Source organism: Podarcis muralis, chromosome 1 (genome assembly GCF_964188315.1).
Source record: "Podarcis muralis chromosome 1, rPodMur119.hap1.1, whole genome shotgun sequence".
NCBI lineage: Eukaryota > Metazoa > Chordata > Lepidosauria > Squamata > Lacertidae > Podarcis > Podarcis muralis.
Window position 1 is genome coordinate 38,747,877 of NC_135655.1, and position 12,441 is coordinate 38,760,317.

At 41.8% G+C, this 12,441-nt stretch overlaps 1 protein-coding gene across 3 annotated transcripts in view; it reads right to left on the reverse strand.

The window, feature by feature from the left end:
• Positions 1 to 12,441, reverse strand: part of DPH6 (diphthamine biosynthesis 6) — a 232,469-nt gene that overhangs the window by 63,924 nt on the left and 156,104 nt on the right. For 2 of the 3 annotated variants that reach the window (XM_028721671.2, XM_028721651.2), the window contains exon 13: positions 7,782 to 8,024. The exons of the other annotated variant lie outside the window; for it this stretch is intronic. In XM_028721671.2, the coding sequence (XP_028577504.2) occupies positions 7,782 to 8,024 (243 nt within the window). The remainder of the gene's footprint in view (positions 1 to 7,781; positions 8,025 to 12,441) is intronic. 3 annotated transcript variants of the gene reach the window in all.

Below are 12,441 nucleotides of genomic sequence, written 5' to 3' on the forward strand. Positions count from 1 at the left end.
ATGCGGTCTTGACTATGCTACCACTCAGTGGATTTGTAACTGGCTGACTGACCGAACCCAAAGGGTGCTCATCAATGGTTCCTCTTCATCCTGGAGAAGAGTGACTAGTGGGGTGCCACAGGGTTCTGTCTTGGGCCCGGTCTTATTCAACATCTTTATCAACGACTTGGATGATGGACTCAAGGGCATCCTGATCAAATTTGCAGATGACACCAAACTGGGAGGGGTGGCTAACACCCCAGAGGACAGGATCACACTTCAAAACGACCTTGACAGATTAGAGAACTGGGCCAAAACAAACAAGATGAATTTTAACAGGGAGAAATGTAAAGTATTGCACTTGGGCAAAAAAAATGAGAGGCACAAATACAAGATGGGTGACACCTGGCTTGAGAGCAGTACATGTGAAAAGGATCTAGGAGTCTTGGTTGACCACAAACTTGACATGAGCCAACAGTGTGACGCGGCAGCTAAAAAAGCCAATGCAATTCTGGGCCTCATCAATAGGAGTATAGCATCTAGATCAAGGGAAGTAATAGTGCCACTGTATTCTGCTCTGGTCAGACCTCACCTGGAGTACTGTGTCCAGTTCTGGGCACCACAGTTCAAGAAGGACACTGACAAACTGGAACGTGTCCAGAGGAGGGCAACCAAAATGGTCAAAGGCCTGGAAATGATGCCTTATGAGGAACGGCTAAGGGAGCTGGGCATGTTTAGCCTGGAGAAGAGGAGGTTACGGGGTGATATGATAGCCATGTACAAATATATAAAAGGATGTCACATAGAGGAGGGAGAAAGGCTGTTTTCTGCTGCTCCAGAGAAGCGGACACGGAGCAATGGATCCAAACTACAAGAAAGAAGATTCCACCTAAACATTAGGAAGAACTTCCTGACAGTAAGAGCTGTTCGACAGTGGAATTTGCTGCCAAGGAGTGTGGTGGAGTCTCCTTCTTTGGAGGTCTTTAAGCAGAGGCTTGACAACCATATGTCAGGAGTGCTCTGATGGTGTTTCCTGCTTGGCAGGGGGTTGGACTCGATGGCCCTTGTGGTCTCTTCCAACTCTATGATTCTATGATTCTATGATTCTATGATTCTATAATTCAAAATGAGTAAATTAAGAAGGTAAGCGGACACTGAGCACTATAAATAAAGGAACAGAACATACTGAGCTCATGGGTAGGCAAGGCTGTGGAACTGTCTCTGGGGGGAAAATCACCTTGAACTGTTCTCCCATGGCCTGGACACATCTTCTCTATTCCATAGCAAACATTATACAGACATGTTCTTACAGATCTGGGCAGATTCTCAGTGGGAGAGCAATGGTCTCCTTTCTTTGAAGCCCTTCAAGACCTCATTTCTTGAAATGGCAAAGTCAGGTGGTGAATGTTGAAAGAGGTAAAGCCATAACGGATAAAAAGAGAGAGGTCTCCGCATTTTCACTGGAACTCTGACGACTGCAAAACTGCAAACTTAAGGGAGGATTTCTCAAAACACACCAGTGAGGAGTGGGCATGCTCAGTAGCCAATGAGTGCCAGTTTGGGGGGACAGACAGAGAGTACGTGGTATGGGGAATACAACGCCTTGCTTCCCCTTGCTAGAGTAAATATAACTGTCTCCATTTTAGCAGGTATCATGGAAATGTTCACTATCTAAATAGGGTATGGGACCCTCTTGCTGAAAGGTGTCCTGGAGGCAAGAGATTTTCCTGCTATGACATTTTACAGATGACACCATGCTGGAGGTACCTATTTTCAGCACTTCCATTTGAACAGAGCATCACTGAGCTTGTTTAAAGCCCACCATCTGTACTAGAAATTGGCAGACCTGCATGAACATGTGAGATTCGGAATGGGTTGGTCCTGAATTGGTGGGGCCAGAGGGCTTGTATGTTACCACTGGGGCAGGGCTTAAACATTCCCCTGCAGCCTGAGTCCTTCCCATAAATCCTCTTTCTTGGCTTAGCAAGAAACTTCCTTGCTATGCTCCCTCTCTCCATGCTCCCATCCACCTGCCACGAGCATGCATAATGGCACCATTCTGGAAAGCAGGACCTTGCCACAGGTATACCATCCCCCTTTAGTACTATTGCTCAGAGTTCCACCCACCCACGCTGCCTTTCAGGATACAATACAGTATTTATTCATCCTGGTAATAATGCGTTTTGTTATTGTTTTGTTTATTTATCTGGCTTATCCTTAGTCTACCTTAGGAAAGCAGGGTACAATTAAAAGGTTCTTACAATAAAAATAATACTGAAATAAAGATGACACAAATGTGAAAGGGGAGTTTGAATCAATCCTCACCTTGTTCCCGCCAAACACTCTCTTCTGTCTCTCATGTATTAATCTCATGCATTTTTATACATTTTTTAAAGGCTATAGTTAAAGCCATTTAAGCCATGTCCTTCATTGTTCGCCATTTCATCATTCTTTCAGTGACTATGTTCAATTATAAATGCTGCAATCTATGCAGGTTTCTCAAAATGTATAGCATATTTCACTGACCCATTTCCCCTGATTATTCTTATCTGTTTGCTTTTTTAAAAGCATTACAATCTTTTTATGTTCCTTTGTGGACCAGTTTCAAAAGGCCCAGCAATTCCAAAGACATTTAGAGTTCTATCTAAGTGTGACCTGTGTTAAATATTTACGTTATAATTACCTCACAAGAATACAAAAGCGGGGTTTTTTTTAATCCTGGCCCTTGGGAAATGAAATTTGTAAGACACAAGATGAAAGACTCACCCTTACTGGATGTTTTGTACAGGAATCTTGCTTTTTAAATGCTAAAGTCAATGAACATTCACAACATTTCAATGCAGAATAAATGCCACAATCCTGATATGGCAGAAGATACTAGCTAATTATATCTATAACTTTTCAACTGGATTTATACGGGACCTCATAGAAGCTTATAGCAATATCTTTCAAACTAATTGGTTTCCCCTCAATAGCATGACCAGCTACATTAATATAACCACAAGAGATTTTCTAAAAAGGAGAGCAACGTGATTAATTTTTCTGTTGCTGTTCTGTGATTCTTCCAAGGATACAGTGATTGAGTGGATGCAATGCAAAGTCTAAGAGATCCACATTGTCCCCAGGAGGTTCTTGTAGTTTCAGGTGAAGAGATGGGCCTAGCCTCTTTCCCATTTCCTCTTACTCTTTGGTTCCCACTCCCTAGCCATCCCACCCATTCACCACCTGCCCAATTCCTGGTTCTACTATGTTCCAATCCTCACCCTAGGCTCCCCCATCTTGATTTGGTACATCCATTTCCCTCCCTGCTTGGCTCCTTCCTGTCTCATCCCTTCCTTTGCTTGCGGCTGCTGCAGCAGCTGCCAATGTATACATTCTCTGAGGCCAGGAGAAACAGCAGTTCAGCTGGAAGGTGACATAGGGATGGGGATAAAGGGAGGTAGGAAATAACTTCCAACTTATAGGCTTTCCAGATATAGTGGAATGTGCTTCCAATGCCACCACCCCAAATAATCACCACTGTTTTCTTAGTACACCACTTTTCATGCAAAAAGAAAGCCAATACTTTTGGTTTTGGTTACACTCTATGTGACAAAAACAGAATGATCTGACCTGGCTTTTGTGCATCATATAATTGTAGAGTTTGAAGGGACCCTAAGTGTCGACTTGTTCAACTCCCTGCAATGCAGGAACCACAGCTAAAGAATCCCTGACCGATGGTCACTCAACCTCTGCTTAAAAACCTCCAATGAAGGAGAATCCATCGTATTCCGTTCCACTGTCAAATAGCTCTTACTTTCAGAAAGTTCGTTCTAATGTTTAGTCAAAATGTCCTTCCTTGGAATCTGATTCCATACAGAAGCGCTTGGTGGAGCAATTTTAACAGTATGACGTGCATTATAATTGTAATTTGAATCATGCAAAAGTTTCTGATAAACAGGATAGGCAATTGCTCAGTGACTGGTGCAAGAGTCCCCAGTGAGCGTCATTATTTGATGAAGATTATTTATCTATTGATTATTAATTTTTAAAAATAAACTAGGTAGCTTTTCCAGACAACGCCCATCCAAAGCAGCTGGTAAATGAGAAGAAAACAATAAATAAGATTAGAACCACTGCCTTCCATATCAAAACCAAATGTTATATTTACTGCAGCCTATGTATGGTCGCCAAAGAAGACAAAGATAGAATTTATGCTACACATTTGCCTATGTGTGAAACGAGACATTTCGTGTGGCATCATCCCCAATGAACCATGTTTTGTATCATTACACATTGTGTGATGATGCTATCACACTTAGCTTCTCTGCCATGAACTTCATTTCATTAGCTGGTCACTTGTCTGGAAAGGGCAACGAGGAGACAATTAGTTGAAGCACCACACCTAGGAATCTTGGGAGTTTTTCACAGAGTTGCCCTTTATGTAACACAGCTCTGCAACGTCCTTAAAGAGCTGTTAGTAAATGATAGAGTTCAACCACAACTCAATAATATGCCTGAGTGAATGAGAATGAACTCTTGCAACTAGTTGCTGCTATTTCATTATACTATAAACATTTGGAATCTTTCCATCCATCAATAATGCCATCTGTCCCATCCAAAATAAGTGGACTACAACCCATATGGTTTATTTTCTTTATATTGATAATTACAGGGAATGAGTTAGCAAAAATCACTCATAATATCATCATGCTAGATAATGACATTGTTACTTCTTTTTCAGTAGAGGAAAATGCAAGCCATTTTTAAGAAGAGAAAATTCTAGGCCTGGGACAGGGCTCAGGAAGCTGCCTTATAATGAGTCAGAGCTTCTGGCTCACTTTTGTCCATACTGACTGGCAGCGAGTGACTCTCCAAGATTTCAGGTGGAAATCTCCCTAAGCCCTACCTGGAGATACCCAAGACTAAACCAGGAACCTTCCAGATACAAAGCAAATGCTCTACCACTGAGCTATCAGAGCCCCTGCGAAGAAACACGTCACAACCCTATAAAGAAAACAACATTCACATGGATATTAGGGTCTTCTGCTGGTTCCCTCACTGCGAAAAGCAAAGTTACAGGAAATGAGGCAGAAGGCCTTCACGGTAGTGACACCTTCCCTGTGGAACGCCCTCTCTTCAGATGTCAAGGAAATAAACAACTATCAGACTTTTAGAAGACATCTGAAGGCAGCCCTGTTTAGGGAAGTTTTAAAGGATTGATGTTTTTATTTTGTTTTTAGATATGTTGCCTGGAGTGTCTGGGGAAACCCAGCCAGATGTGCGGGGTAATAATAATAATAAGAAGAATAAGAAGAATAAATGCAGGTTCGTGAAAGGAATACAGATGGCTATCTTCAATGCTGTGTTTATTTTTAAATTATATTATACTGAGTAGGATTGATCCAAGAGCCTTGCAAGCTGTGAATACCTGATGGACATGTGAAAATTAACTCAATTTCTGGGATTTGGATCCTGAACTTTCTTCTATTGCCCTTCTCTCTCTTCTGTGAATATGCATGCATCTCTCCAGGTTGACTGTTGTATGCGTCCATTGCCAAGGGGATACTCCTAAATTTTCAGTATGACCATATGCATCAACACACCACAGGACAAAAATAATAACAGAAGTAAGCTCGGTAACTGGAGCACTTTCTAAAGATTTTCCGGAAGTTTATTTTAGAAACCATTTTTCAAAAATATGACGACATGCACTTGATATCTTGCAGCCACTTCTAAATGACTTCATCATAAATAAATAAATAAATAAATAAATAAATAAATAAATGGAAACACTAATTTTCTAAACTCTGTAAATCTAAACTTCATGAGATGATCCTCAGCTTACTTTTCCTTTTACAGTGTATTTGACCATTATTTAAGCTGAATTGGTACTGTGTGCACACACACAATAGTGTTGGGAAATGTACTGCTATTTTGCTAGAGCAGTTTTCTGCTTGTATCAAGTAATAGTAGTTACAGCAAAACGATGATGATGATGATAATTATCTTTGTTGTACTTGTTTCCTCTCCCATCCCAATAAGTAATTATGATATGGCAGATGTCAACAAGAATAAAGACCTGGGTGGATTGAGCTTGTAAGTGATGGAAACAGTCATTTGACAGCTAAAAAACTGCAGATGAAACTGAAGAGATGATCAGGTGGCAACAACTAAAAAGAAAAAAATGGCTTTACTATTTCAGCAAACTTTATCTCAGAGTCAAGCCCTTTACAGGTGCAACAGGGTTGGCCTAGAGCAGTGATGGCCAAACTTGGCCCTTCAGCTGTTTTGGGACTACAGTTCCCATCATCCCTGACCACTGGGCCTGTTGGCTAGGGAGTTGTAGTCCCAAAACAGCTGGAGAGCCAAGTCTGGCCATCACTGGCCTAGAGAATGGTGATGGAGGAGAGGGCTCTCCACAGACTTTCTAAAATACATGGTCAAATAAGCCTGAAAGGAAGCTTTAGGTGCAAAATAAACTTATGTGCAACAGGATGGCGTGTGTCTGGGTTGTCAGCAGAGACTGCATTCCAGAAAGCTGTAGAGTGAGAAGTCAAGCAGTGTATCGGGAACAGCGGGGCTCAACCTCTGATGTTCAAAGGTGTTGAGTCAGAGCATCTCAACCAGCTAGGAAGAATAACTCAGCTGGGAAGATGAATGGCAAGATGAGTGAAAGGAGGAGGTAAACAAATAAGGGTCTTAGATGATGATCACAAGGTCCAGGTTGGTTCATATTGAGGAAATGCAGTCCTGAGCTGTTTAAGGCTTTATAGGTCAAAACCAGCACTTTGAACTGGGCCCGGCAGCAAATTGACAGCCAGTGCAGTTGGGACAGGTTTGGAGGTATATGCTCAAACTCTGGCCCTGGTGAGCAACCTGGTAGCTGAATTCTGCACCAGCTGAAGTTTCCGAATTGTCTTCAGAGGCAGCCCTATGTATAATGCCTTGCAATAATCTAACCTAGAGGTTACCAAACCATAAACAACAGAAGCCCCAGTTTGAGCTGCAGTTTACTGGCTCTCATCCATTCCTGAGACGAGACTTTCACAATTGGTGCCAATTCCTTCAACTGCAGCCTCCCAGGAGTATAAATGACCTTGTAAAGAGACTTTTGAGGAACACAGGAGGCTCCAAGGGAGAAGAAGGATGTGGAAAGATGGGTTGCACAATTGTGTTCTGCTTGCACAACCTTTGGATCCAACCCTCTATATCTACACCCAGTTGTTATGAATGTCATAAGATTCAATCTTAATAGACTGAAGGGGCAGAGATCCAGTACTGAAGGAGTTGTTGTTTTCATTGATTTCCCCTTCCTGATACAGACCCAGCCTTTGTCCCACGCCATTCCAGAGGGATATATAACTGTGATACTTACTACTTTAAAACTTCTTCAGAATAAAATGAAACGTTGTTAGCAAAAGATAAACTTTGAAGTTATCTAAGTAAATAAGTGCAGAATCCATAAAGCATGATGAGAAACTAAACTACCCTCCTGAAGAAAGGGATATGGGCACATTGACTGTACTTTTCAAAAAGTTTCCAGCTGGAGTTGGTTCTTTCAGTTATTGCTTTGGGGGATGAAGACAAACTTGGTGATGAATATATCTTTCTATTAAGCAATTTTCTGTTTCAATCGTGCACAGCCACTTATGAGCCAGAACAAAACAGCTCAATCAAACCTTATTATATCCGTCTTACTTGAACCCCAACGAAATGCACTGAGAATGTTCTGATATGACTTCAAGTTAGGAGGAAAATAACAAACTGTTATTTTCAAAGCAGGCGGGGGGGGGGGGAACGAAAATTGATATTACATATACCTTTTTAAGTTCTCTTAATTTCTTCTGCCAAGCAGCTTGAGCGACAGGAATGTACTTGCTGTCAGTTACATAACAGTTTGCCATAAGTACATGGTGGAGTTCAGCATTGTGGCTCATGGCTTTGAGGACTTTTTCAACGTGGCTTAAGGAAACCAAGGCCTCTGCTTCTACGCCTGCGCTGACAAGCTGCATTGTACACGGCACTAGGGCAATCTGCCCCGCACAATAGAGAACATCTCCCACCTAGAAGAGAGGAGAAATAATAGGGGGAAAACATTAAGAAAAGTGGTGAAATTGTCTTCTACATTCACCGTGAGAGGATATTGCAAAATCATCTCTTAACATTCGTACAAAAGAAGCAAGAAAACCAGAGTAAAGGTCATTTCTGACAGGGATTTAGCTGCATCATAAAAAAGTACAGCACTGTAATAAGCTGGAACTGGAAAGTTAATACATGGAGGTCCATGTATGCATAATCACCTTCAGACAAATCAGCAATGAACTGAACAGGTAAGGCTAGAAATATGGAAATTTAACCTCTCACAAAGTCACAATATTTCCAAGGTATCAATAAAAGATTGTGTCACATTTCAAGCAAATTTGTTTACAACCTGTCAACTTGCAAGTGCACAAAACAGGGGGTAGGGTGAGGAGGTACTGTGACATGTTCTAGTCAGCAACAATTCTCATTAATTTAAGGCAGACACACCAGGGTCACCATCATTCCTTGTGATACGTTGGCTCCAAACAGTAATTCTTCCCCTCTCTTCCCTCAGCGAATAAGACAATCTCACAAATATTTTTTAAAGAGCCATTGGTTGTGTTTAGGGTTGAAAAGTTTTGCAATGCTAATTTGTCTGTGATTTGTGTACTTTTAATACACATATATTGCAAAATTTGCATAAGATTAAGCATTACTTTGCATTTAATTTAAATGAGCTATGCAAATTCCATTCACACAATATTCATATGAACTGAGGTATAAACAAATAACATTTCACTTATTTTTCTACCTTTACTGCCTTATCTGACAGGCTTGAGGCAGTTGTAGTATAGCCCAACTCTTGGATGCCCATGTTGTGGTAGCGATGATAACAGCTTAGAGTTTTTGTCATTGTTTTATTATCCTATATACCAACTACACCCTTTTCTGGAGAAACTGGATCTGGCATCAGTCACTTATGCCTTGGCCACCTCCAGGCTTGATTAATATATTGTAATTTACATAGATTGCTACTTCTGAAAACGGTATAGAAACATTTGTTGTTTCAGAATGCAGCTGCCAGGGCTTTCACCAGAGCCAAGCTATAATGCTACATTACACTGATCCTTCACCATCTTTACTGGTTACCAGTTCACTTCTAGACTCAATTCAGGGTGCTTGTTCTCCTGTTGTTGAACACAAACTCCCAGTCATAGAGTAAGAGTCCCATTAAACAATAAAAATGAGCCTCCCTGCACATGGCTATCAAGAAAATCCTTCGCCATGCCCCCATGCAAATGGACACCAGGGGAAGACAGAATAGGTAAAGGCCTCCGTTAATGGCCAGAAGGTTCGTTTGTAATAGAGCCCTTCAGAAATTATGGTCTCAAGCCATAATGGGCTATAAAGATCATGATCAGCACTTGGAATTGTATCATAATACAAATTATCTTAGCATAAATTATTTTGGGGGAATTATTTGCAGAATGTGTGTGTGTGTTAAAAAAACCACAACCTGATGTCCTCAAAGACATGGCAATCAAACCATGTGACAAACCCATATGCAACTCCAAATCTGTCCTTATAAAACTGCCTCTGTCTCACAGAAGACTCACACATGTAGCTATTGGAAGAATATGTTAAAACTATTTGGCAATCAAATTCTATGATTAGCAGCTGAAGAGGGGGAGGCAGCGGGAAAGAGAAAATATAATAGATCAACTGACACCCATCAACTATATTTTTAAGTTGTTTAAGATGTCTAAAATATTGTTTTGCATGCTATATATATCCCAAAAAATGGAAGAGAACGAAATGCAATTAATATTTTTGTTAAAAAGAACAAATGGTCTTTGTATGTGTGGGAGTGGGGAGGGAGGATGTGTGCTATTTAAAAATATGTGCCATTGAACAAGGGAGTCCAGCCAGCTATCAAGTGGCATATTGACAAGATGAGCAATGAATCCAGGAAGAAATTATTTGGAAGGGTGATATATTTCTTAAGAAGGTTTTTTTTCCAAAGTTAACTCAATAGACAAGGCGAATCCCCAGTGCAGGTCATTTACATTATTCCACTAAAAAATAACTTCCTGTTTGACCTCTTTTTTAAATGCACCCCCCACCCCGAACATTAATTATCAGTTTGAAAGAGCTGTTCAACCAGTTCATTTCCCCTATTCTTGAACAGATTGTTTGAGACATAATATGAATACTAATTACTGATAAAATATCTGTCAGTGTTTTGAAATATGTACCAAGATAACACCGTCTTAAAAGTCTCCTGGATACTTCTGGTAAAATTAACCCATATAGTTGCCCCCCCCCCCCAAAGTTGTAAACAAATCTTAAGAGCACTTTGAAGAAAACTGGCAAAACTTTTGGCACCGATTCCAAGATATCTTCCTTGCTTTCTGAAATAATACTTTGTCTCTTTACAAATTCTAAGATGGCAAAGTGAAAGGTAACAGAAAAGCACACAACTCAGTGGTTTGGGTAAGAAAATGGCATTGTCTGACCGATAGTCTGTTGAAGGAGCAGAGCTGCAGTTCTGGACACAGCCCAGAATAAGGTATAAGGCCAATTCAGATTTCACTTTAGTTTCCCCATAGCAGCCATTTTACAAAATGGCTTCTCAGGTGTTACAAATTGACGCTAGGGGGTGTTGTTTCCAAAACATGCACTATTTATTTATTTCACCTATATATGTATACCTTCTTCTAAGGAGCCCAGAATAGTCAACATGGTTTTCCCTAACACTTTCAATCCGTGCAACCACCAAGCAAGTTCAGTAGGATGAATATTATGTTTGCTCTTCGTTGAGTTGACTATAGAGAGGTAAGGTGGTGGTAGGAAGTGGTTTTGCCCGAGTGTGAAGATGGAGGGGAGGGTGAGAGGTGTAGTGGGGTTGTCTTCAGGGAACTTTGTGGGCACATCCTGGGAGAATGTGTCTGGGAGGGAGGCAGAATGAAGGGTGCCCACCAGAAATGGTCATGCCATTGGCTGGCAGCAGGTGGCATGACTGAGGAAGGGTGGGATGATAAGGTTTACCTGGGTAGGAGAATTGGGGAAGGGGCTGACTTGATCCTGTTCTGCCTACATGGGTGCAGCACCAGCCTAGACTCAAGTGGTGGAGGAGACATGTTGCAATAATCCATCACGATTAATTCTATTAGAATCATAGAATCATAGAATCATAGAGTTGGAAGAGACCACAAGGGCCATCAAGTCCAACCCCCTGCCAAGCAGGAAACACCATCAGAGCACTCCTGACATATGGTTGTCAAGCCTCTGCTTAAAGACCTCCAAAGACGGAGACTCCACCACACTCCTTGGCAGCAAATTCCACTGTCGAACAGCTCTTACTGTCAGGAAGTTCTTCCTAATGTTTAGGTGGAATCTTCTTTCTTGTAGTTTGGATCCATTGCTCCGTGTCCGCTTCTCTGGAGCAGCAGAAAACAACCTTTCTCCCTCCTCTATGTGACATCCTTTTATATATTTGAACATGGCTATCATATCACCCCTTAACCTCCTCTTCTTCAGGCTAAACATGCCCAGCTCCCTTAGCCGTTCCTCATAAGGCATTGTTTCCAGGCCTTTGACCATTTTGGTTGCCCTCCTCTGGACACGTTCCAGTTTGTCAGTGTCCTTCTTGAACTGTGGTGCCCAGAACTGGACACAGTACTCCAGGTGAGGTCTGACCAGAGCAGAATACAGTGGCACTATTACGTCCCTTGATCTAGATGCTATACTCCTATTGATGCAGCCCAGAATTGCATTGGCACTAGGAAATTGCTCCACCTACAGAGCCTACATTTGTGGTTGGGTTATGTTAGGGAGGCTGTTGGTGTGGTGCCCACCTTGTTGCCCAGCAGCCTCCCTGAGCTGGTCAAGGTGATCTCCACTGTGATATTAGATCACTCCAGTAGGTCTAGCCCAGTGTTTCCCAACCTTGAGTCTCCAGCTGTTTTTGCACTATGACTCTCAACATCTGTAGCTAGCAGGACCAGTGGTCAGAGATGATGGGAATTGTAGTCTGAAAACAGCAGGAGACCAAAGGTTGGGAAACACCAGTCTAGTTGACTACCTCAAAGCAACATGAGACTGTCTCAAGATGCCGGTGGCCTGATGCGCAGACTTGAATTTTCCCAGTCTACAGCGTTTCCAACCCTATACCATGCTGGCTTTCCAATTTAGCTGTTGCAAGTGCCAATATGTTTTGTAGGTGCTTTGCACATTTTGACATATCCTTTAAGGTGGACAGCAGAGGAAAGCCTCTGTAAAGTAACACTTTCATAGCTGCCCTTCAAGGGCCAGGGCACACACAAAGTGCTAACAGCCGGCTACGGCGCCAGGCTAAAATTTGCCTAGCCTTGAATCGGAAGCGTTCCTGGAAGCAAAAGCAGCATTTCACTCACAAAACGACATAAAGTAAATAAAGGACTATTCTCTCTCAGAGCT